This window comes from Cheilinus undulatus, linkage group 5 (genome assembly GCF_018320785.1).
Source record: "Cheilinus undulatus linkage group 5, ASM1832078v1, whole genome shotgun sequence".
NCBI lineage: Eukaryota > Metazoa > Chordata > Actinopteri > Labriformes > Labridae > Cheilinus > Cheilinus undulatus.
Genome location: NC_054869.1, coordinates 26,854,081 through 26,881,330, shown reverse-complemented (window position 1 = coordinate 26,881,330; position 27,250 = coordinate 26,854,081). Strand labels below are relative to the sequence as shown.

Genomic DNA, 27,250 nt, shown 5'->3' with positions numbered 1-27,250 from the left:
TTTATTTGTCCTAGATGTCTAGGGTAGGCACGGCGCTAGGGTTACAATTTTGGATGGGCCTGTGTTATTTTGGTGGGGTCTGTCAATACTAAAGGTTTAAGCCATTTCCTCTTCTTGTAAGGAAATATACTTTATAAGAAAATACCAGAGATGTTTCTCTGAAACATTTAACCTACATTACAAACAGCCTTTAGTCCACCTCCAGACTACCCATAAGTTTATAGCTTACACACTTAAGTAAAGCCTTTATCCAATGCAAAAAAAATGTGATCCCGTGTGTTTTTAGCCATTGATGGTTGAGAACCTTTAATCAATTTTCAGAGCACTGTTTTTAACATCTTTGTAAGAAATGATCTTTTTTTGATGATTAAGATGAATATTTATTTGTTGATACTGCTGGCAGAGTTAGAGAAAGAGAGTGTTGATGTATGATCTGCACTGGCTTTTAATGAGGCAGAAAGCACTGCAAACTAACGAGAAAATATAAGATAATATCATCAAGAATAGTTTGTGTTTTAAGCCAGTTTAAAGAGAATCAGACCAGACAGGAACATCCTGCTCTACCTCTTGCCTTTCCTTTGCTGTTTTGTCTGTGTTTGAAGAGACATTAAAAGGGTTATTCCAGGTTATGAAACTTGACGTGACTCTCAGCAGAGGCAGTGCCAGTTCTGTGGATGAGAGAAAAGCGATCATAAATGCTTGAAAAGTTGTCTGACTTTTACATGAATAAAAGTCTTTCATATGTAGCTCCCTCTCCGTCCCTCATGGATACATCTGCTGCTCAGCTGAGAAATATGAAGTGCATGTAAGCGCACTCACACTGATTTACGGGGACAGAGTGAAGTCGTTGGATGTCACTGGTTGTGACTTCACACATGATGGAAGCATAATAATTGTAGGTTAACCGATATGGATTTTTTTCAGGGTGGATGCCAATGGCGATTATTAATGGTTCTGGAAACCAAACCAGTTACCATATTTGGAACAGGTATGCATTTACAGTAAAAATGGGAAGAGGTCTGGGTGCAGAACATACATCTCAGATGGCCACTCTCACAGACTGTTATTCTGTGAGAAGAGAAATACATGCTCAAACTTTTGAAATAAAATCCAGTTAAACCTCTGTTTAGGGTTAGGTTAAGGGTTAAGGTAACAGTTAGAACACTAAAAGTAAAAGGCTAAAAACCTGACCTGAAAAATCTGATTACAAAATGGTTAATAAAGCTGAGTAAACAGCCTGCTTACAGGAAAAAAAAAAGTGTTACATTTAAACATTCTAACACAGCAAGCAAAGCATACGTAGCTACGTTAGTTGTGCAAGCCACGTAGCAAATGTAGCTAAAGCTAAGCTCATAAAGCAGTTTTGTAGCTACCTTCTCTATGTATGTAACTACGTTTGCTTAATCTCACTTTGCTTCAGCTATACTGGATTATGTAGTAATGTTAATTATGTAGCTATTGTAGCTATATTAGCTTTAGTTAAAGCTAACGAAGCTAAAGCGTAGATTTGATTGTTAGCCATATTATTGAAAGTATCCCAATTTCAGACTTACCAAGAGCTATCTTGGAAACGGTGGTAAATGCACCTGCAGAAGACAAAAGCAAGGTATTAACCTTGTTTGATGAAAAACTGTTAATTTGTGATCTCAGAGAAAAAAATACTCCAATACCCACAGCTCTTGAATGTCACAGCGACAACTCTGTTTGGTGGAGTCTCTGGTTACCATGGAAATGTCTACTAAGCCCACAAAACGAAGGCTGTCAACTTTGGTGATGACATTACATGCCACTGTAGTCTGAAGCGATAAATACTCAAACTACAACATATTACAGTATTTTCATTTAAAAAATAATCACTACAATAGAGATAAGTATAGAAAAAAGGTACATTTATGGTTTGAAACCGAATCACTTACAACGAATAAAAGGAATTGCAATGAATGCGTAGTTTCTTCCTCATTGTAAAGAAATACAAACACAATCTTGTTCCTTTGCCTTTTTCTCCATTTTTGAATGCCATTTTTGCACCAACTCAATTGTTTTGAATACTAGATAGTAGCTGGATAGTTGGATTCATGCATTAAAAGCATTTTAATTAGGAGTCTACAAAATGTCTATGAGGGATTTGAATGGTGAGTATCGTAGCACCACCCAAAAAGTGTCACTGTTGAGCTATATGGTGGCATTTTGGTTCTGAAAGAGACAGCGTCTCAGATGAACAGTCTGTGAGAGGTCATCAGAGATGTACGGTCTGCAGCCAGACAGTCTTGTAAAAATGAGCCATTATTGTCAGTAATCTCAGTGTTATACTTCAACACAAATAAGTGGTGATAGGATGTAAAGGTGTCATTCAAAAAAAACTGCACTACTTCAGTACTAATTGCTACTAATAGATGAACACGGCTATTACACGGCTATTACATGGCATCAGGCCAGTCAGTGTTGTGGGCAACATTAGGGAGACTGTGGAGGATGAAAACAGAGCGATATAGGTAGATGCAACTCACAGATGAGCCAACTTGGCACACTTTGTAACTCATTAAATTTATCAGGGATCAGAAAATAAATGTCTGATATAGATGAATATCAGCCTCAGTGATCAGTCAGACTGACAATTGGTCATTCCCTAACAATAATAATGTCCTCACACTTTTTACCAGTTTTTGTTCCAATTCTAAAGACACTTCCCCAGTCTCTTTCTACATACTGTGCTCAGTTTCGTCAGCCTTACAAGACTCGGATGTTGACCATTGACCTGTCTTTAGTGTAATTCAGCTTAGGTGGCTAACAAGTTAGCATTAGTTTGTTCATAAGTTGAAAACATTGCCTCAAATCATCAGTGCTTCTTAGAAGTTCAGTCATGTTAATTTATATGAAGGAATGAAAGCTTTCCAAAAGTCTGCCCATGTGGAGAAAAGTGATTAAGAACAACAGCTGGGAGACAAACCACGCCTGGTGAGACGCCAGAATAAAAATCTGTGCTAGGAATGTTAGCAGCAGCACAAACAGAGCCAGATATTAAACTTTTTATTGTAGCAACTACTTTGTGCAGTCTGGTGTCACGCCATCGTGGTTCAAATTCACATCTTTCAAAGAAGAGGTGCACATAAATAACTTTGTGCCTGTGCTGGGCACTAAGCAGGTTGTTTACTGTGGATTAAATATATTTTTGATGAAAACAACTATCTGGTTAGTAGCAGCTTTGCACACCTTACAGCTTTAATTCTCCTTCCTTTAATCAGTTTCACACAACTTACCTTCTTGGCTTTCCACAGTGCCAGGAAGCGGCCCATCCCGTACTTCCGACCCAGCCCATCCTCCAGCAGTCGTTCTACCAGCGTTTCATCCTGGAGCAGCCTCTTCACCCGCAGCCGCAGTCGCAGCCCAATCCACAGCCTGAGCCGGAGCCGGAGCAGAAGTCACAGTTACTCCTCATACAGGAGCTACAGCCGCAGCTCCTCCTGGAACTCAATCTTTGGGACCCGCAGTCGCAGCAGGAGCCGTGGTTCGTTGAACAAACGCAACAAAAACAGGCATTAGTGTTTCTCAGAGAACATTAAGGGACCGAAGCGCCAGCCGTGCTTCCAGTTGGGAGCGGGGATGGCACTGGATGTCAGAGCAATCGACTGTGAGCGTCCGCTTTGACGCTTGAGTGGAAATGTCCCAGCAGGGGTTCAAGCACGGCTTCTATTGATGCAGTCTTGTTCACTCGGCCCGTAGAGACTGCTGGAGACCGAATGTCTTTTTGTTTGTTTTGTTCTTGTGCTGCATCCTCCTCTTGCACCAGAACTCACGATGGCCTGGGACTGTTCATCTGTTATATATTTACTGAAGAAGCCACACATCAGACAGAAACAGTGCTTCTGTATTTGGTTAACTTACATAGCTGTTGTTTTTTTATTTCCATTAACTTCTCACTGATATTATCTGAACTTAAAAAAGACTTAAAAACATCATATTTATCCATGAATTGGCCTTAAAATAGTGATAAATAAAGCCAGAGCCTACCAAGAAATGCCATAATTGCTTAAATTAATTGATTTAAGATGGAGCAATAAGCAAAACATGCTAGAAGAGATGTGTTAAACCTCTCCAAAGTTTCAAAGGAAAAAAGATATTTACTGTCCCTTGTCAGGCTCCCATGTATCAGCTTTAGCGCGGTGATGTGAAGAATTGAAGTAACATTTGAGCAGTTTGATCCGAGTGTTTACAAACGGCTTCAGAGGGATTGTTATCAGGAATAAGGGAAAGGTTCAGAGCTCTGATCTCGACACTTCACAGCACCGCAGAAAAAAAAAAGAAACTGAAAAATGAAACAGCAAGGGTGGTCTGACGGCGAGCAAACTGCCTGTCAGCTCAAATGTCAAATTAATTTATCCTCTAATCAGGTGGAAAACAATTGAAATGTCAGTCGGTGTAGTACAACAGTGAGCGATTGAAACATGGTGCAGGAAACAGGGAGGGGGATTTCTTTTGACAAAATGTCCACAGTCAGAGTCAGAGGAGGTTTGCTCACTCACAGAGAATTAAACATGATGAAGCTGTCTAGGGAAATGGATATTTAAAAACTAAATTAAAAAGACTTTTGAACCACATTTTTTGCATAAATATCATCCGAGACAGGCTGTATGTGCACATATATCTGTCTGAGATTTTTCTTTCTACTTTTGATTTCAAAAGAAAACACAAAGACGAAGCTGTACCTCGCACTGGCACATGTCAAATCTTTTGAATAGCACTGATTGATCTTAATTAACTTTTTTCTTGGTACAACACTGGAACCAAACACATTCAGTATGTGTCATCTTTGCTTTGTTCTTGAATTTTGTCTGAAGGTCAAGTTATGGATTGTGCAGCATCATACATATTTATAACGTATTTAATATTTATTGGTTTCCTTTCCCTCCCAGCAGTGGTCAATTTTTCTATGCAACAATGTTAGTTTATTATTATTATGACACTGCTGTACTTTAACGTTTTGTTTTTTATGTAAATTATGTTTGAAATGACACATTTCTCTTATGAGCCTCAAGTAGATGATCAAAACATGGAGGAGCAAAAATTGGAATGCAGAAATTATTCTTCCTTTGTCTTGCAGAGAGTTAAATGAGTAAATTTATAGCATTCTCATATTTTTCTGTCATCCAGTTTTTGTTTGGTTTGGTTAGCTAGCAAGTTTTCTCAATTTGATGACGACATTTTTTTTTTTTTTTTTTGGTTTGTTTGTTTTTTTCAAATTATTTACACCTTTCTGTTGTTTCAGCTTATTTTTTCTGTGTTGTCATTTTTAGGGGTTTTTTGGGCCAGAGGCTTTAGTGTTTACCTTTAAAGGGCTATTTCAGTATATTTGAAGTTGGGCTGTGTAAGGTACTTGGTGATGGTGTAGGGTGACCAGACGTCCCTGATTTCCAAAGAGAGTCCCTGTTTTGTAAGACTTGTCTTCACACTCTGAAAACCTGACCCTGCTCATGTCATCCCTGTAAATGTACTGCAACGCAAAAAAAAAAACAAAACAAAACAAAAAAACAACTTTCCACATAGTTAGACACATACAGCATCTCTGATTGTGACTTCACACAGGCTAACAGCATCTTTTGTTGCTACAGACTGATATAACTTTTCTCTGATATTTGCCAAACTGATCAAAAATCAGAAGATGATGGTACTTTGCTCCATAAAGAGCTGCATTTTGATGAACAGTTGACTGTAACGCTTAACTCAGGCAGCAGTCTAATGTCCCTTCAAAATAAAAGTCAACTTGGGTTTCACCAATTAAATGGTTTTGATGGAAAGCTGCAACTGTGACAAATGTTTCCTTTTCATGAGCAAACAGCACATCATCCTCACTTGACTTGAAATTACTCATTTTAGTATTGTTTTGACTCAGTAACTTGTTTCCTCTGATGAAACCCACAGATTCAAGCAGCTGTTCAGACATGCTGAGTCGGAAGAGTACGTAGCTTGCATTGCAAATAGCAGCAAACAAAGAGGCAAACAAAGAAAAATGAATTTAAAAGCTTTTGATGTAGTTACAATTGAGCCAGCATTGTTTTTTGACCCAATTGGAGAAACTGTACCCATCTGCTACAGCCTAGCTTCTTCAGCGTATCCTGTTTGAACAAGCAACGCTCATTGCTCAGGAGGCTAATGACACTACTGCTGCCAAGTACCTTATAGGAGCTGACTTCAGAAATACTGATATAATCTTTTAAGTCACAGCAGCCAAAAAGTAATTCAGGACCTTACTTTCAATACAACCACAATGTAACATTCCTTCACGTAGGATTATGAAAAATTTAAAGCAAGGTCAATTACACTGATCAGGAAGCTTTAGCGATTCTGGTGGATTTTTTATGTTTCACTGACCATTTGTTAACATTTATCACCAACAATATTTGGGTTTTCATCTTTCTCTCTGCAAGCAGGCAAGGTGGTTTAGTTTTCTAAAATATGAAACAATTCCAAGAAGGTTAATCCCCAACTTCTCAGACTCCAGACTTTGAATCTGCAGGAAAAAGTTTGAAACTGCCTCTCCATGTAATTAAGAGACTTATATTTCTCAATCATTTCAAATCCATCATCTTGTCTGTGGAAATGCTCCAGGCCTGACAGACTGCTCTCTATGCACTCAATACTCTCAGATTATTTCCCTGAATGTCAACTAAATTGGACAAATGAGGGAAACATGATGCTGAAGGAGGAAGGAACTTGGCACAGAAGTCATTCATAAACTCTAAACTGATGATGACTCATGTCAGCCTGTGTTGACGATGTGCCTAGGGAAGATTTGTGCAGTCATGCTGATAAATTTTCTAGATGGGCGCTCAGGCCGATGGCCCTCTTCCCATCTCACAATGTAAAGTTTACATAAGTTCTTGTGGTAAATAACTTTAATTATGTAATTACTGTGGTGTAAATATGCATCTGCATTGTATAAAGTGTGATTTATCTGATTTTCAGAATGTGATTAAGGCCTTGTTGGATGTTCAGATGTCGGCTATGAAGCATTGTGCAGCGCAAGAGGAAAAGAATTGTGCCATGCAGGCATCAGTCAATGGACTGTAGATGTCTTTGTGCAGAAAATCTCTCTGATCATGTCTTTATTCTTTTAAAACCCACAATAACAAGCTCATAGCAATAGTGCTCCAGTGTTTCAGTGTTCAATTATGCATATCCTCACTCTGTTTTCAATTTGAAGGAGCAGAAGTTTTTCCAAACTGTCACTTTTATCTTGTGTCAGTGAAGAACCCTCCATTGTAAAAAAAAAAAAAAAAAAAGATGTGCCACCTGGAAATTGAATAACCTCATGAAATCAACTTTCCTTTTGACTGCGTGTTTAGAATAATAAGGTATATTAAAGCAAAAAAAAGACATGTTCTGAATAAAAACACCGATGAGCTCTTGTTTTATGTTCAAACACATGCAACATGTGCACAAAGTTGACTTCTTAGCCCTGTGGTTTTATCCGTACTGTGACATCACAGGTTTGAGCTTAGGCTCTGCGTTACTTACTAATAAAAAGTCAGTGAGTCATAAAGAGGAGGGGGCTGCAGATCTGCATGAGTGACATGTGGACTCTAACTTCTTTTGGGCATAAGGAGGCTGGGCTTTGGTCAGCTGTTGCGCCTGCACGCTGTAAAAAATATCAGTGTGAAAAAAAACTTTGGACTTAGTTTAAGCCTTATATCGTTATTTGGCACTAATAAAGAAGCTGGGAAGGATTATTTTGGTTAAAGAAAGTCAATGTTTTATGCCGCTTTCTATACTTCAAAGATTTAAACCGTGTACATAACTTCTTTGGTGAGGGATTTTTGCAGTGCGCATGCTCTTCAGATCCTCCCAGCACTTTCCGGACACTTGCTCTGTGCAGTATCATCGTCTGGGAAATCACCGACCCGTATAAAACCCGGAGCCAGGAGGGATTGTCGCGTACAAAAAGCTGTCTACCTTCAGGAGTTTGTGTTGGATCAAACGGGACTATTTGCGTAACGGTGATGCGCGTGATCCAAAAGTGAGGACTTTTTCTACGCACAGATAGAAGTAGATATTTTCGCCTTCAGTTAAAAGTTTTTTTCTTTTATTTTGGCACACATACAAGGACTCTGAACTGGTTTGAGCTCTACAGTGGACATGGCAGAGGGAGACTTCTACACTATGGGGAACCGGCAGAGGTTCCCCAGGGATCCGTTTGGAGAGTCGCGGTTCAGAGATCAGTCTCCATTCAGGGACCAGTCTCCATTCAGGGACCAGTCCCCCTTCAGGGATCAGCTCGCTTCTCGGTTTATGGAGGACGAGTTTGGGATGCCGAATTTCCCAGATGATCTGGCGATGGACTGGCCGGGCTGGGCTCGGCCTGGTCGGCTCAGCACGCGCCTCGCTCCGGCGGCCTTTGGCAGCAGTTTACGCACAGGTTTCCCCTCGCGACAGTCTACGGGAGGAGGCCCTACGCTGTTCACGAGCAGGTACGAGCCTTCCTCCTCTTCCCGGGGCTCACCCGTCACCACCGGAGGAGAGCCGTGGAAAGTTTGCGTGAACGTGCACAGCTTCAAACCGGAGGAACTTCACGTCAAGACGAAAGACGGATTTGTAGAAGTGTCAGGTGAGTTGGAATGAGGTTTGAGATGAGAAAGGATAAATTATTAAAGTTTAAAATAAACGGGTTAAGATGTCACTGGAGGTAAAACGTTCATTTGGTCGTTATAAGTAGGACAGCTGTCATGTAATCTGTGAGTGGGGGGGTCACAGTGAACCCAGCTGATCATTTCTTACTGTGAAAACCAATCAAGACAACAGGGAGAGAGGTTTTATTTATTTATAGAGTGCATTTATGCTGCAAAATGGCACTTAAAAGAGATGAGTATGCGGGGAAGGGCACGTTTTTAACAAAATCTAACCACCATTATGGTAGGCAGATATTTGCACATGGAAAACATTTTTTCAGGCCTGTATTTACCATTTAAATATGGATGCCCTGCTCACAGTGCTGCAGATTTGAATTTGATTGTTTACTAATGATATTTGTCTCAAAATATTTTATTTATGTGTATAAATTTGACTTTGGAGAGAAATTTCACCACATTTTGATGGAGATGCATTGTTATATATAAAAAGTGTGTCTCAAACATTTCCAACAAGAACTGGAAGCAACTGGAAAATGTGGAGCAGTCTAACATGTTTCAAGTAAAGTGAGCCAAGCAATTTTGAGTCCTGACTTTGGTATTATAAAAACCTTTCACTGCAGTTTACATCTTAAATCCTGGAAAAGACAACCTCTGTCCATATGTTCCACTAAAACACATTTACAGCACATCATAAATCAAATGTAAGGGAAGTCTGCCTGAATCTAAATGAATCAAAGCATCATAAACACCTTGCAGAGAGTCTCTCAGGAGCTTCACTCTAACCTTGCAGAGTGGTATCAGCTCTTTTCCTTTGACAGCAGGTTTGGAGCTTTATAATGAAAGCCTCAGAGGTATAACATGCTCTCCACATTAATGAGTCTGGATTTGGATGCGGCTGACACATTTTGGGGACTGGGACTTGAATGTTGGCAGGCAGATCCTCAAGCTTAGACACCTGTTTCAGATTCCTGGAGAATCACTCGGAGCTCGATTTAGATTTAAAGCAAGGCAAGGCCCGTGACAACAGTCTCTGTTTAGAATAAGACACGCCGCCTGCTGCCATTAAACACCAGGGAGAATGTTCTGGAAATAGGATCACACTGTTACCCAACAGTATGTGCACAGGTATTTGTTTCTGAGGGCGTCACGTTTTAGCCATCAACTACGGCTGTTACTTGAAGAAATTGCATCCTCATTTCTGTGTTTCAAAAATAAAATGAATTCCAGGGATACCCCAGCAGCCCCCTCCCCAGCTCAGAGTTTTTTATAAACATATTGTTGGTATGCCAGTTGGGTCATTCAATCACCGCCATGTTGGGTCGACGAGATGCAGTGACTCAACTCTAGACTCTAAAAGTGTGACAGGGCTCGTGGTACACATGTTTGAAGTGTTCAGCACATAAAACATTAAATATTTAACAGAGAGTAACCCCGGTGGTTGTTACTCGATGAATCAGTTACTTTTTATGCTGAACAGTGATTTATAAAAGGTAAGAGTTAAAGTGCTGTGAAAAAGTGTTTGCCTTCTTCCTAAATTCCTTTTTTTTTTTTTTTTTTTGCATATTTGCCGCAAGTAAAGTTTTCAGATCATCAACAAATGTATATATTAGACAAAGATGCCCCAATGCAAGATAAAAATCACAGTTTTAAAATGGTTTCGTGTAAGCAGCAAACAAAAATGGGCGCGTTTCAGCCTGAGGCTTTCATCAGCATTTCCTCAACATCTGTGGGTGTGACACTTATTCATAAACAATCAACACCAGGTGGCAACTCCTCCAGAAGGGAAGCCTTCTGGTTTCATCATCTACAGATTGATTATCCTAGAGGTTTAAATGAGGAACTGGTTCTTTCATGGTTTTTTTTTTTTTTTATGTCTTGCTATGGACGATGAATTAAGTGGTGTTCTTTGTTCCGACTGACATGTACTAGGAATCAACAACATGTTTCAATACATTCTTATTTAGAAGGGTCACTTGTATTATGATTCTGTCTGTGATTTTGTTTGTTTATTTTGCTTCATTTCCAGGGATGACAGAGATTTAAACGTTTGGGGATTGTATAATGTTGTGATTTAAATGTCTTGTTGGTATTATTGTTATTATGATTAATTTATTTTTTCTCTGCTGATGTACACACATCCTCATCAAGTTGTATTTCATTGGTTGATTCCTATTGTATCATTTGGGTTCCCTATTGGACCGTTCTGGTGATGAGTTGCCATCTGGTGTTGATTGTTTATAAATAAGTGTCACACCCACAGGTGTTGAGGAAACGCTGATGAAAGCCTCGGGTTAAAATGCGTCCATTTTCGTTTGATGTTTACATTTCCTTTAAATAAAAAGTGTAAAACTTTATGACGAGTGCCGATCGGTTTGTGTTTTGCTGCTCAGTGTTTTTGAGCCGGCACCGATATTCCTGCATTTTGTTGAGTTGAGCTTGTTCTTCTTCTCCATTCAAACTCATGTGGCCCTGTGTGAAAAAAGGGATTGAAAAATAAAACAGAGTAGTACCCCCTACATATAAAGCCACCCATAAAAGGGGATTAAGGGGAGAGCTTTCTAGGGCCCAAGCGAAATGAGAGCCCATAGACGTGAGCAGGGTCATAGCCTTTTGTAAAGGTATCTGTCTTAATGATATTTTATTTTTAGCCTAAATAATTACCACTCGTAAGCAACAAAACAAAAATTGGTTTATTAATGCTGTAGAACAAACATAATATTTAAACACTTTCCCTAAAAGAAAATTACCTTTTATTGGTAAAGTTCGCAATATGGATGGGCAAACTAAAGCATTTGGAAAGTAATGCTGGACTTCAAAGCTAGGCCATGATGTTCACAAATATCAGGAAGCCAGAAAAGGCAGAAAAAAACTTAGACAACTTTAACAGAAAAGAATAATTATGTAAATAGGCAAAAAGTGGCACAAAAATTGCGAAAATTGCATGAAAGCAGCAAAACCAGGTTAAACCTGACCAAAAAAATGACTCAAGTGACAAATATGAGTGAAAAATAACTAAAATGGGCAAAAGCGGCACAAACGTTACGTAAACGCCAAAAAAGTGGCAAAAATGTGTGTAAAGTGGCTAAAGAGTGGCACTAAAGGGGGAAAAACAGCAAAAATGGGTTAATAGTGGCTAAACAGTGGATATAATTGGGTTTTATGGGCATAAAAGGGTTTAAAGTGGCAACAAAGAGTGAAAAACTAGCAAAAATTGAAATGTGTTAAAATGGTTTTGAAAGTAGCACATATAAATAACTCCAACATCAGAACCTATTAATACAGTAATTTGACACATATTCAGGTCCAAATGAGGTAACTGTTAGCCAGAATGCTAGCATCAATTCTTCACATCCAACACACATACATTGATATCAATAAATAAATCACAACTTGGGAAGTGCCCATTCTCTGGGTTTTCCAAGGGCCGAGGGAATTCTGTGGGCATGCCTGACTACCAAGGTTACTATAGTTAACTAAAACTAACTAAATAACCAAAACTGAAATTTGAAAGTCATCTTTGTTAACTGAAACTGAATAAAACCTGAGCTCTACCAAAAAACAAAGACTAAATTAAACTGTTTAGTGCACTTACAAAACTAACTGAAATAAATAGAAATGGAGACAAAATATTCTAAGTTTTACTCTTTGACTGGCACCTACATCCAAGAGAGTGAAAATGGCCTGATTTGATTGGTTAAGACCTCACACAGTGGTAGTTTTATGTTTGGAGTTGTATTCAAACATCACCTTTAAATAAATGAATAAAAAGTGAAGAGTTGCTTGTTTGAATATGTTTTTAAAAAATGTATGATGTTCAATCAGCCCTGACATGCATCTGAAAAAAAACTAAAACTAACACTAAAAGTAATAAAAACTAAACTAAAATGAAGCATTTTTCCAAAATGAAAACTAAACTAAACTAACAAACCAGCAGTAAAAGCTAATTAAAACTAAACTTAAATTTAACACAGAAAGTGAAAACGAAATGAGAAAAAAACTAATGAGCAATCCAAAACTATTATAACCTTGCTGACTACATAAAAAAAATACCTTGAAATAAGAGAAGGACGCCAATTCCACCCATTTTTGGTTGGGCTGCAGGTGGTTGAAGAGGTGAGTCCTTTTTCTTCTGGGTGTCACAACTACTCAAAAACTTTGAACCCCGTTTCAGACTGGGAGTGCGTTTGCTGTGTGCAGCTACCTTGTGTGTCAAGCCTGGGCTGCACTGTCACTGATCTCTACAAGTGACTTGATCTATGGCATAGTAGGAATGTAACGGTATCAAAATCTCACAGTACGATAGTACCTCGGTAACAGGTCCACTGATACCTTTTGTGGTCTGTTGAGCCTTCATGCTGTTGTGTTGATGTGGGATTGGGAACGCTTCCTTAACTATTTTTTGGCCTGGCCAGATTCTGCTCCTCACATCTTCATGAATCTTTTCAGGGTGATGATTTACCAAGTGGCTCCTCATGATACTCATATTCCCCATCAAGTGTGTCACCATGGTCTGGCTGTGTCTGCATATTGATTTTAGTTTGTCCGTCACCTTTCTCATTTCCTGCCACCAGGAAACCAAAATGCTTCTACACGTCAGATTTAGAAGTAGATAGAGCCTCTACAATCTCAAAAACATTGTTACTCATATCTCCCTTGCCCCTTGTAGCATCCACCATGTTTGCTCTGTTAGATCAACCCAGCAAGTGGAGTGCAAAGGATGATGGGTAAACAAGGGCCGATGGTTGCTGTAGTTTCCACTTCACTCTTCACTCATCTCTCCTGTGTCAGCCATTGTGCGAGCTAACGTCTCACTATCACTATCAAGTTATACCTCATCACTCAAAGAGTATGCATGCGAGTGGAAGATTCATCGTGTATTCAGGGCTCCATCTGATTGGTCAAAAAATGGAAAGTGACAGAGTGTAGATATTTGTATTTTAAATTTGTCTACTCTCAGGTGTCCTTTTCAGAGAGATAAATTCACAATTTTGTTTTGCAGAAACAATGGATATGTGGTTAATTGTTCGGCCTTCAAAAAGTTATTGATTATTGCTACAAAAAATAATACTTTTTTTTTTTTTAACTTTTTATTTATAGTTTTTAGATAGAATGAAATTGCAGGTACAGTAAAACATAACAAAACAGAAAAAAAAAATAGATAATCATGAGGTCTTGGGTTGGTCCAAACTTAAGGCAAAAATAATGCAGTTCGAGTATTCTTTGAACTAAACTGAGCTGTAAAGCAAAGTAATGATCACCTAAAGTTTCAGCTTTCTGCATAGACAGAAGGATGAACTGCTTCCTAACGTCTGTTACAACAGTATATTAAAGCATCGTCTGCATACATATATATATAAACTTAATTAGTAAAGCTCTCCGTTTCCACACTTTTGAGAATATGTTCCTGATGTACTTTTCAAATTAAATTCCTGATTTAGAACAGCCATTTAGTACATCATGTTTCACAATAATATCTCCTCCCGGATAAAAACAGCAGTACACAGAGCATCTGGAATTTGGTGTATTCTCTGTGTCTCTGGGAATCACTCCCTGACCTAACCTTCATTATTGATGACGCACGTCAGGGTTGATCACAGGACTGGTTTTAAGACATGATGTTTGAATTTTAAATTCATGACTTCAGTGGTGACCTAAGCTCAGACTCTCTAGAGTTTTTATTCCAACCTCAATCTCTGGTGGAGCCCAAAACTTGTGGGCAGAGATGTCACTGGGGGGTGTAGAGTTGCACATAGTGGAGCCTGGAGTGCAGAGGGGGTTGAAGGGGTGGGGCAAGACACACTGCCGGCTGCAGGCAGAAATATACAGCCCCCCGAGCAGCTGCTAGCTAACGCAAGAGAGGGAGAGGGAGAGAGAGGGGTAGAGAGCATAGACAGAAGACAGAGGAGGGTGGGGATGGGGTTAAAGGGTTAGCTGTTTTACACAATTTCAATGTGTTTGTCTGAAGAGTTCTTGCAAGACAACAATGGAAAGAAAAGAATGTTTGTTATTCATTTCTATAACCCACCCTGAGATCCAGAAACAGAAACACAGCAGTGATGAAGCAATGGAAAACTGTGAGCCAAATGTTGTCATCAACAATGTGATGGCCCAGATACACACTGAATCTCAATGTCAAATGTTCAGGTTTAAAGTGACACAGCATGCAGATACAGTCAGTGCGTAGGCTAACTGTTGATAATGGTCTGATCTGTGACCTTTCTAAACTGTTGCACAACTTGAGATCACATCTGAGGTTATTTAAAGTCACTCGACTCATTTGTGTGTTTGCTGTTTTTTTTTCAAACAGGAAAACATGAAGAGAAGCAAGAAGAAGGTGGCATTGTGACAAAGAACTTCACAAAGAAGATTCAGTGAGTATCATTCAGTATGACAGTGAAATGTAACTTTTTCTGTTCCCTGTGTGTGCATAATGTGCTCAAAGAGCAGACTAATGAACCAACTAAACTAACTTAAATACATTGTGTATTTCCTTGAAACCTAAATAACAGATAGAATCATTTCCTTTCATCATAGAATATTTTGAAATCAAGTCAAACTTCTTACACAGGGCAAAAACATAAATCAGTCAGTCGTTATTTGTTGTTTACAAAGACCCATTATAAAGGATGCATGATATTTTTGGTTTTACACTAGTTATCGTAGAACTCATCTGTACACATTAGCAAAATGTGCAAAAGTACCACCGTGTTTCACCTTATAGGGTGAAGCACTTAGTTCGTAGGGGTTTGAGCAGAACTAGTGTATAAACATAGCACAAAAAGTAAGGAAGTTTGTATTTGATAGATTATTTCTTTATTGAAACAATGCTTTTTGGCAATAAATCTTACACTGTTGAAAAGCCAGTTTATTTCCCTTTAAAAAGTTGCCACAAGAAACATGCATTTGTAGGATGAGCAGCAGAGCTGAGTTTGTGGGTTGCACCCATGAAAAATTTGTCAAATCTTCTCTGCCAGTGCTAAACAGCTTATTCTGCCATTGACTCTTGTTTGGTGTTTGGTGGATTGGATGGTTGAAGTCTGAAGAAACAAGACACATTGGCATTTTAACAATTTCTTCATTTAACAAACAGGAGCCTCGGTAGCGTTTGAAAGAATCATACACAGCCACAACAGCCTGGCACCTCCTCCTCATGCTGGACACCAGCCTGGTCACACACTGCTGTGGGATGGCATCCCATTCTTCAACCAGCATTTGTCACAAGCCAGCTAATGTGGTTGTGTTGGTCACTCTGACACAAACAGCACCCCCAAGCTGATCCACGGGGTTGACGTTAGGACTGCTGGCAGGCCATTCCTTCCTCTCTACTCCCAAATTCTGGAGGTAGTCTCTTAAAACCTCACTCTGTGGAGGTGAGCATTGTCATATTGGAGGATAGAGCTCAGTGGAGATATGGGATTGCAGCTGGTTGAAGAATCTCATCCTGATATCTCTCTGTGTTGAGATTGCCTCCAAAGATGACAAGCCTTGTTTTTCCAGTGAGGGAGATGCCGCCCCACACTATCACACTGCCTCCACCAAAAGATGTTACTCAATCAGTGCAGTGTGTGCAGTCTTTTTCAAATTGTCGGGCCAGACTGGCCATATCGTTCTGCAAACCTACAAATCTGTAGAAGCCAACCTAGGGTTCCTAACTGCTGACTGGGTGAGGAAACTGTCCGCTTGGGATGTCGTCTTCTTGGGATGCCCACTTTGCAGCCTGTCTCTGATATCCCTCGTTAAATGGAATATGGCTTTCAGTTTACTCCAAATGATAACAGAGAAGTGTCCTATCACACAGGCCCTATCCAAATCAGTCAAATGTGGCATACCGATTCTTAAAGCAGACACCTACTGACCACTGTAGCAGGGCCGATACTCACGGGCTGACCATCAGGTGCTAATCAGGTACCTGATGTTTTGCACCTGAGGATACCAGAAGCTCAAAACAAGCATCAAGAGCAACAGCAAAATAAGCTGTTAGGCATTGGCAGGGAAGATATGGCCAATTTTTTATGGGTGCAGCCCACATACTCAGCTCTGCTGCTCATCCCACAAATGCATGTTCCTTACAAATGCAGCACCATTTTAAAGGGAAATACACAGGCTTTCCAGGGGTGTAAGATTTGCTGCCAAGAATAATTGTTAAAACAAGAAAATAATATACCTCACAAATGTCCTTACTTTGCGTGCTAAGGTTATAATGATATCAGTATCTGTGAAAATAGCTTGGAAATATTAGCATATTGAATAGCTGCCGAATCCAATATGTCTGCTCAATTTCAATTGAACTTTTGGAAACAACACCGCGCTCATCAGTTTAACTTCTCCCTTGCTGACCAATTAAAATCAAGAAGGAGTGGGACTTATGATACCAGTGTTGTCAACAGTTATGGCAGAAGATAAACTGATCTGATTGTCCTTTGAGTCATAAAGTTTTCAGGTCTATGGCTACTGCTACTGCCAGGAAAATTTCTTTACATTGTCTTCATGTTTTCTTGGGGAAAAAGGGAGGTGCAAAAAGAGAGAAACTGGTAGAGACAAACAGAAAAACAACACTAAATATGATACATTAATGGCTGCCCTGGCCATGAATTTATACTTTTAAGCAAAGAGATAAGAAGTGCCGCTTTGTTAAACCAGTTTTTCCCAAAAGCTAAAAACATCCACCCTTCACATCTACACGTTTTCTCTTAGTTTGTGCGTTACTGTGTTATTAAAGACACTAACATCCCTGCTTTTATGATGTGTTGTTGAGGGACTACAGTGACAGAATGAAAACAGAGAAATGTTGGTGAGAATTAGGAGACGTACTTCAGCATCACTGTGTAGTCTGTCCGTCAAGTCACAGCACAAATCAATGGCTCTATGATCGTCTACTCCAAGACAGAAACTGTTGAAACAGACAAAAGGATCGTGTTATCTGACCTCAACTGAGTGTGAACTCCAAACTGTGGCTACTGCTTCAAAAAACCCTTTGTAGTAAATGAATCTCTCCGCTCTACATGGAGACATGTTGTGTAGCACAGAGCTGCACACATGTCGTACAAACTGTAGACCTATCACATCCTAACTCTTACAAACAGGCCACAGAAGTTTCCAGAATGTGCCCGGCTCTATGCTTGTTTAATTGGCCTGTGCGAAGACTTCAAACGGCAGCGCTAATCGCTGGTGCGAATCGCTGGTGTGTCACTCCACTTCCACTAATTTCCTGTTGGCTAATTAGTGAGCAGTTGTGCTAGCTGCACACCGTTCACATCACAAGCCTTTTAATTGGAAGCCCCCGTATCAGGACAGCCGAGTAAAACCTGAAACCACTGACACACTGAATATATACAGGCGGAGAGAGGGAGTGAAGAGGGAGTCATATATAAATAACTGACCTGGATATCCAAATCCTCTGGCTATATTAAAGGCAGAGATAGCACAGAGAAGTCACATTGCTCAAGTTCAGGAATGTGAGAATGTACTTTTAATTGAGGTCCTGCTACTTTCCCTTATTCATATAGTGACAGCTTCAGGCAACTATTTAACCAAAATAAACATAAAAATAATTGAATAGAGATGAAAACAATGAGTTTTTTTAAGTTTTTGAATTTTCACGCAGAAAAAGTATACTTACTGAAACTGTTAGATTCCTTTCAAATTATAGTTTAACGTACAAAGAGGTCAAATCAAACACGTTTTTCACACATTAAAGAAAGTTTGGAGGGTAGGCGAAAAATATCTTTAAAAACTTTTTTTTTTTTAATTTAATCAATATGTAGAAAAATCAGCCATTGCAGTATTTAAGTAAAGCTGCTTAACTATTATTGAAATATAAAGGATTGTAAGAAGAGTTCCCGGTCATATTTATCATGATTATTATCACAGTGAATTATGCGCACAGAAGCAGCAGTGATTTTATCGCAGGCTAAAGTGAAGCTTATACTCCATTACATAAATCTAAGAATCATGAAATCAAGTTTTATATATTTAAATTCCTTTGCAAAAAAGGCTGCTGGTTGAATTAATCTAAGTAAAGATGTTTATATTTATTTTAATCAGTTATTCTCAACTGGTGAGCCCAAGTACCCACCACTACCTTCCTATTGACTTTAGACCTACAGTACATTTTTTAAATGTTTCAATCACTCAAATAAATTTGATCCAAAAATGTAAGTTTGGATTTTGAATAGAATGAAACGTATAACTGTACAAAGAGACACCACAAAGCCAGCATGTTTTAAAAGCACATCATTACATGCAAGGGAAACTCATATATTGAACCATTACACACAGACTGATATATACTTCAACCATTTATTTATTTTAATTTTTATGATTATGGTTTACAGCTTTTTAACCCAAAATTCAGTACCTCAGAAAATTTGAATATTACTTAAAACCACTAAAAAGGGATTTTTCACTCAGAAAAATTGGACTACTGAAAAGTATGAACATGTGGCACACTCAATACTTAAGTTTCACTTTTTCAGTTGAATACCATTAACAATTTTTTTGATGATATTCTAATTTATTTATTTATTTATTTATTTATTTATTTATTTACTAATTTATTGAGCTGCATATGTTAAGTATTTATTGATTTATTGATTAAAATGTGTATTTCAGATGTGTAACAAAAAGTATAAGCTGCACTTACACTGGTAAAACAAAAAATGATAATAAGCAAAGGACATCTAAAATTATAAATCTTGGACTTTTCTTTTTTATCGGTGAACCGAACCTGTACGGAACCGTGACCCCAAAACCAAGGTACAAACCGAACCGTGAGTTCTGTGAACTGTCACACCCCTAGTAAGAACCCAAACTGAAAATACAATTAACATCAGAGTATTATTTTTAATAGATGTAGACAATTGAGTGCAAACAGTCCATATACTGTAGCTTTATTAACAGAATTTCATGATAGAAAAAAATGATGCTGGATAAAAATAGTTGTCCAAGGTTTGTTTTTTCTGTTAAAGTCTTGTTAAACTAGAGATAGCTCACTTATTAAGCTCATCTGATGTTACATCAGTTTTCTGAGGGCAAAGGTAGCTTTAAATCTGCAGGTCATGTAACCCTGCTCCAATACTAGACCTATCACCTGTATATATGTAAAGGTCAGCACTTCATTCATGCTATAAATATTTATGTTTTTCTTCCTCTGTATCTTCATGAGGGTCGTGGTATAACTTGGACCTACTCAGGCCACATGTGCTCTGTGTTTAATAAGGAGGGTGCAGTGGATACACATCATGTTTTGCACACCTAATACACTCACACTCTGTTTTGTCCACTCTCTCTCTGCTTCAGCATCTCTGCGAGGTAAAATGAATCAGACAGTTTTTGGCAGCTGTACAAAATCAATGCGTGAGATAAAAAGTGTGTTTGCCAGAGGTACAGTAAATAAACTCCAGAGCGAGACCGATCAGGCCTCTGATGGAGTCACACTAAGTGGACCGCTGAGAGATTTGACTTTGTGAGTTGGAGCAACTTTACTTCACAATTACTTGCTCTTTGAAAGAAAGTTGGGGACTTCTGTATCATTTTTAGACCTGCAGATGTGTGGAAAGAGCTTTGATGGATCAGTTTCTTTTACATTTTCTTTCACTAACTCTAACTTGAGATATTAAATGCAATTTTTCCATGCCCCAAATTTTTTCATGGCCCTCTTGATAACTGAAGCAAGTTTGCCATGATGCCATGTTTGTGTGGGAGGTGCTGTGAAGCAGAATGCATGTGTTTATTATATATTATATAGAGAACAGGAGCACTACTTGTGGAGCTATAGCATTCAATTATACATGGCACAGTTAATTAAAAAAACACAAAAGAAAATTATTTGGAGGTGATTTCTTTGTTGTAACAATGCTTCTTGGCAATTAATCTTATACTGTTGGAAAGCTGGTTTATTTCCCTTCTAAATGGTGCCATGTTTGTAAGGAACGTGCATTCGTGGAGCAACCAGGCTGTTGTGGTGGTGTATGGTTCTTCCACATCCTACTGGGGCTAATGTTTGTTAAATGAATAAATTGTTAAATTGCCAATATGTCTTGTTTCTTCAGATTTCAATTATCCGATCCAACAAACAAGAGTCAATGTCAGAATACGCTTTTTGGCAATGGCAGAGAAGATTTAACAAATTTTTCATGGGTGCAACCCACAAACTCAGCTCTGCTGCTCATCCCACAAATGCATGTTCCTAACAAATGTGGCACAATTTCAAAGAGAAATAAAAAGGCTTTCCAAAGGTATAAGGGTTATTGCCAAGAAGCACTGTTACAACAAGAAAATAATCTACTAAACACAAATGTCCTTACTTTTTGTGCTGAAATTATTCATAAGTAAACTCAATTTGTTTTTCCTCCATACCTGGTTTATAAAAATGCATAACTTTTGTTTTCTTTTGGTTAATACAAAGTCTTACATTATTCATGAACATATGACAGCAATACTTGTAAAACATTTTCATTTTTCACAGCATTTTCATAGCAAACTATTATAATTGTAGAGAAGAATTTTAAAAGTACATGCCCACATACAACTCATCTGCCCAGCTGCTTTACCTCTCTAGCTGTATTATTAATAAAGACAGCAAATAATGTTAGTGATAAAACATTACCTTGCTTAACCCCAGAGTATGTGGGATACCATTCTGTAAAATAATCACTTACTTTAGCAAAGCCCATGGGTTAGTTAACAGCTGGTATATTTGGTGCTGAATCATCTTTAAAGTTATACCTTACTCTGATCCAGACCCTTGCTTGAGCACATTTTCTCCAACTACCTGCAACTTTATTACATTATGCACTGTGATATACTTTTGTGTCTATTGTTGGAGGTAGTGTTCTACTATTATTACAACTTTATATTCTTATTATGACTTTTAGTTAAAAGCCTTTCCCTATTCACTTGTTGCATTCTCAACATGTCCTGGATTTGGGCTGGGCCTCGAGCTTGTCGTTGTTAAAGTGGACTTGTATTGCTCAATGAAACACTGGGATGTGATATTTATCTACACAAATAGAGCTTACACAGTCGCTCCGTCTGTCTGATCCAATAAGGAGAGGCTAAATGTTTAGCCACTTCTGCCTTGTATTTCTCAGTGGAGTGGGAAGCCATGCAGTAGAGGGTCCTCTCTAATTAAACAGAGGGTAAACCCCCCCCCCGTCTGCTTCTCTGAACAGGGCAGCCTGATGTTTATATTAAATCCCTGAGACACTTGGCTGCTCACACAGAAAACCTACAATAGCCATATTTGGCCACACTGTCTCACAGAGACCAGCCCTGATCTCTGTGTTGGCTTTGCTGCTGCTTTTGAAGGACGTTTATTCCAAAGGGAGGTGCTATGCTTTAAACTTGATTTTACCTTTTTAATGAAAATAAAAACCAGTCTGACAATTAAAAATCATTAAATATCACTGATCCCAAAGGCTAGTCATAATTAAAAAGACAAGGATCCTTTCCTGAACATATTCATGCATTGTCAACATTATTACATGGTTGGTCAAATCTTCCTCAAAACTGGTGTGGGACATCCCACCGTACTGCTCTATATTGCCATCAATCACCCAAAGGACTGCCTCCAACCCTGTCACCATTATGTGGTCAACCTCACCAAACAGGAGGTGCTTTTTTCAAGGTCTTAACATTGCCCTACAGGAACGAAAATTCACACACATTACCATGTTGGAAAGACAGATGTACAGGAAGATTTTGATGGGTGCATGGGGCGTAATGGCTAAGTGGTGCCCCCTACAACTTTTCAAAATAATCAGCCCCTGCATCCCGTTAAAGGTAAGGTCATGAATCATGGTCAGCATATGTATCATGTGAGGACCTACACAAAAGAATATGGGACCCATACACAAATACAACAGGAAGTCAATCTGATTCTTTGAATTTCCAAAAAAAACACTGAACCTTGCTGGATCACTGGCAATGGCCCAGTTAATGAAAAGTGGGATTCATGCGCATTTTAGGCACTGGACCAGCAAACAAGCACAAAATGTGAATTGATTTTCTGGAGATAAACCATAGTGATAGTTTCTGTTGCAGGTTTGTTAGAAAGTTATTTATTCTCCTGATAGAAAAGGAACTAAATGAAGATGTGAAAAGGCTTTATATTGTTGAGTCTGGGTATGATTTGTAAAGTTCTGTGAGATTCAGTTTCTGTCTTTGTCCTTTAACTTGGTCTTTCTGGTCATATAACTTTTGATTGATCCGACATCGCTGCAGCACACATATTCTGATAGTCGAGGTTGTCCTTAAAAAATAGATTTCTATAACTTGGTTTTGCTTGAAAGGGTTGAGATTCTACAGACATTTTAACATAAAAAAAAAACAGGCGGACCAACAATAGTAGAAGCTAGCTTGAGGTTCCAAGGGTGCCTTTTTTGTTTAATAATGGTTTAACCTCTGATAACATTTATATTCTTTACTTTGTGTTCCTTATTTATTTGTTTTTTCCAAAACTACAATATAAGACTGAACATGCCTGCATCCAATTATCTCACCAAAGTGCCCCCTGCTGGACATGAGACACTATTTAGACTATTCTCACTATCTTTAATATAATAGGCTCATAGCAAATGACAGGCATTCAACTTGTGTGTGACGTCATTTTCCAGCCCCAAAATCTGACTTCCAAGGTAAATATATTGCACCAGAAGTCACCGAATGATGACTTGCTGAAACATTTTGGTGATTTGTGGAAAATCTGTACACATTTTTTTTTTCATGGCACCAGTTTCAAACCAGTTCACCCAAGAAGTCATTTAAGAGATATCAAGGACGATTGGAGCAATGGGGTGGCATGCTAATCGACACAGACAGACAGACACACCGCCGTTTATAGTAGTAAGATGTAACGACTTATGTGATCAAGCATTGGCTTATTTTTCTAACAACTCTTTATATTTTATGCAGGTTTTGTTAACCAATGATCTTTCATGTTTGGCATTATGAGCAACACGTTTGACATTTTTGGTGTTGTAGTGACAAAAACCTATAAGAGGGAGCAAGTGTAAAAATAAGCACGAAAAGAGGTTCACAGGTTTTAAATGTATGCAGATGACACTCAGATGACATTAAATTAAATGATGATTGTATTTTTTGCCTTCTCTCTATCCCAGTGCTAAACCCTTCTGAATAAGAACTTGTGATGGTTTTCAGTGCATCCTCTTGCTCTGAGGTGTTTTTGTGAGTCCATGGGTACAGCTAGCTGAGGAGAACATGCTGAGTGTTTTTAATAACTGTCCAAATCTTGTGCTGACTTCTTTTCTCCCTTCTTTGGTTACACACAGCTAAAATTATCTGACTTCAGGCTGTTTATGGGTATTGACAAAGTGTCAGTAAAAAAATCCAGGCATTTAGCGTTTACAGAGCAGCTCTTAACAGAGGAAAATGTCATAGAGATTTTCTGACCTCTGAGCAGGAACTGAACTGTTTCTCTAGGCTGTTTCTCCTCTTCCTTATTTCATACCTCCCACTCGCGCTTTTAAACATGCTGAACACACACAGAGGAAAGTAAACTTATGCCACTCTTAACATCTAAACTTCTATCTGAGAACTAAAAAAACTTTTTTTCTTACTTTTCTCCTCTCAGGATCCCGATAGATGTGGACCCACTCACTGTTTTCGCCTCCTTGTCCCCCGAGGGGGTCCTCATCATTGAAGCCCGGCAGACTCCTCCATATTCTCTCTTTAGCAGCGAGGGCGCTCAGGGGGTTGAATCACCGCAGCTTGAGGCCCCCAAGCCCCAGGAAGTCCCTTTAGTCTAAAACCCCACCTTCAACCAATATAAAGAAATCCTGTTGCACATGAAATATTTGGCCTTTAGCTTCATAATGTACAGGGTTGTACCAGTTATGTGTAAATTCAAACATAGCCTAGTTTAAACCTGTTCTAACTTATCAAAGAGTTTATGACACTATAAAATGAGAAAATATTTACAGTGCAGGCTGAAGTAAAAACCTCAATCTTAAACCTGCTCCTTGTAGGTGTAAAGTCTTGAAGGATGAGGAGGAGCAGAAGATTTTTTTAGCCATGTGGCATAAGTAGAGTGTTGTTCATGTTGAATTTTAATACTCAGAAATGTAGAATGACTTTGTTCTTAAACCTCCTTTCCACAAATGTAACTTTATATATCAAACTAGAAGATCCAACAGCACTTCATATCAATATAATGATATATTTAGTACCAAAGTGATAAACCTGACTGTATTTCATCTAGTTAAATTAAAATGACTTGCCTGTTAGCAGCTTGTCTAAGCTAGCACATAGTGTGTATGAAATCCACCATGAAAGTTAGAATTTTGCAAAGTTCTTCTGGCAAATTCCATATGAAATATTATGGTGGGAAGGAATTTTGCAGGCACTTAGATATCACTGAGGTTCCTATAGGAATGAATAGACTACTGGCTGAATCCCCTCCATTATCGTGTTTAAGTGGAAATGAGGAGTTAAAGCCACTTTAGTTCGAGTGGAGATCATTTCATCCATGCAACAAGACTACAGATCACTTCTGTTTTAAAACAAGATTTCACTGCTTAGTGTCACTGTTACTATTTTACACAACTGGCTGTAGATTAAGGTTGTAGGTGTCATCACCTAATGCTAATGCTTTTTTAAAATTGTATACTTTACTGTCACTGTTTGAGACTCAATAGCAGTAAATGTTATTTTCAGCTTTTAGTTTGTACAGAAACTGTTAGGCACAAGAAGCAGCACAGTAGCAAAGACTGCATAATGAGAAATGCTATCAACTGATTGAGCACATAGAGTTACCTGTCACTTATGAGACAATATTTTGGTTATGTTACGCTCTACTGGTTAACCTGTCTTCAAGGTGCAGCCAGTCAACTTAAGTTACTAGCTAACTACTTTCAGTGTGGGGTTCAGTCTAGACTTTGCACCATATCTTAAGACAGAATTTACACAGAGCTGGTGCAACAGGCCACTGGTATTCATATTTGTCAAATAGTCAAGGAAATGACCCCTTTGTGCCTTTGTGATTTTCTTTTAAAAGTTGCACAGGCATTTTAGGTATAGAACATAAGTTAAGAGGCACCAAATTCTGGTTTGTACTTTTGCATCAACTTCACACAACAGCTAAACTGTAGCAGCCTCAGAAGTCTTTTTTATATCACTTTTAAAGCAAAAATATAAATATCCAGGCTTGAAATAAAAAAAGTAACATCTTACATCTATATCAATTACATCTATTATATTGAATTTTTGATTGTCAAATCAAAACCTAATGATTCATATCCATATCATTCATAATTAGTACAACCCGAATAGAAGAATTATCTTCAGGAACAACAGTACACAGAGGTCAGAGGTCATAGCAAGTAAATGTATGAATTTCTTAATAAATAAACTCAGACTTATACTTTTAATATCATGCAAATAATCAGTTGGAACATAATTTTTATTCACCATAATATATGTGATTATTTTGGTTTAAAAAAAATTAATTGTGCCTTTATTGCCTTGAGTGCCCTGAAGTCACCGTTAATCTTTTGAGTTAATGAACGCTACTTAAACTGACAAGAAACAAAAATATATGCTCTCTTTGTTGTCTACATTAGAGGATGGATTGTGTGTTAATCCTGTATTCAACCAAAGTGTGTTGTAAATATACTTCATTATGTTCTTAATCATTATAAATAATAATCTGAAGTGTTCAAGGTTTTTTGCATTATGGTTTGATTTTCTGTTTTCTATCTGAGCATTCAGAAAGATGGCTGCATGACTGTTGTGGAGGACCGACTGATTTTTATGCCAAAGATGTTCGTTTGTCTCCCGCTGATGTCTTTGTATTGGCTGATGCAATATAAAATGTCCGGCCAATATTCCAGTGTGTTTTAACATCTGTGTCTTTTTATTGAGAACCTTGCCATTCACAGGCCTGAGTCCAGGGATCCTGTGGTGTTATTGTTGGATAACAGTAGGGATTGGGCAGCAGATTAACAGTGGGTTTAGTGCTGGGGGAGATTGGCCTAAACACGCAGAGGCATTTATGCCAGAGCTTTTGTCTGCAAGTGTAAAAAATTGGGATAGCTCCATTGCATGTCATGTGATGCAAAATATTGCAATCTTCTCTGTGTACTGGAATCAAAAAAGGATGATCAGTTTGGATTTAAAGTATCCAAACTGGGGTTTTGCCAGCTAAAGACTTCCACAGGTTTTGACTGCTTTCTATAACATGCCAGCTCACATAAAATGTTGTATTTATTCCTATTAGACTATGTGTGTGGATTCTTGCTGCCATGGCAACAGAGTAATTGGAATCAGGCCAGTTTCTCCTTGGGCAAGTTACTCATGTAGAAGTGACTAATGCACAGCTGTGCAAACCTATAGTATCTGATTAATGTCAAAACCTCTTAGCTGAAACAGCAGGATAATTAATCTCTTTTTTAATTTTGCACTCACGTATTTTCAGAGGTAATTATGAATATGGTGCACATGAACATGATTGCTTATTCATTAACAGTTGCAAATTTGCTCATAGACTACACCACAGCTCATAGTAATTTAGAGAGGAGGAAAAAGCAGTGAGGAAATAATGAGTAACACCAATACAGTATTTAACATTTTCATATGCTTTTGCTTTATTGGAGCTCCAAAGATTGCATGAT

At 38.4% G+C, this 27,250-nt stretch overlaps 2 protein-coding genes across 2 annotated transcripts in view; both read left to right on the top strand.

Annotated features, from left to right (window-relative positions):
• srrm4 (serine/arginine repetitive matrix 4) overlaps positions 1–3,915 on the top strand; it is a 99,913-nt gene extending 95,998 nt beyond the window's left edge. Inside the window, exon 13 of the mRNA XM_041788354.1 lies at positions 3,276–3,915. Coding sequence (XP_041644288.1) covers positions 3,276–3,540 — 265 coding nt within the window. The 3' untranslated portion in view covers positions 3,541–3,915. The remainder of the gene's footprint in view (positions 1–3,275) is intronic.
• A 3,985-nt stretch (positions 3,916–7,900) lies between these two features.
• hspb8 (heat shock protein b8) lies at positions 7,901–26,295 on the top strand. Its single transcript, XM_041787210.1, has 3 exons — positions 7,901–8,599; positions 14,929–14,992; positions 24,214–26,295. Exons 1-3 carry the CDS (start codon positions 8,131–8,133, stop codon positions 24,386–24,388), a joined length of 708 nt encoding a protein of 235 aa, XP_041643144.1. The 5' UTR covers positions 7,901–8,130; the 3' UTR covers positions 24,389–26,295.
• Positions 26,296–27,250: the final 955 nt, after the last annotated feature.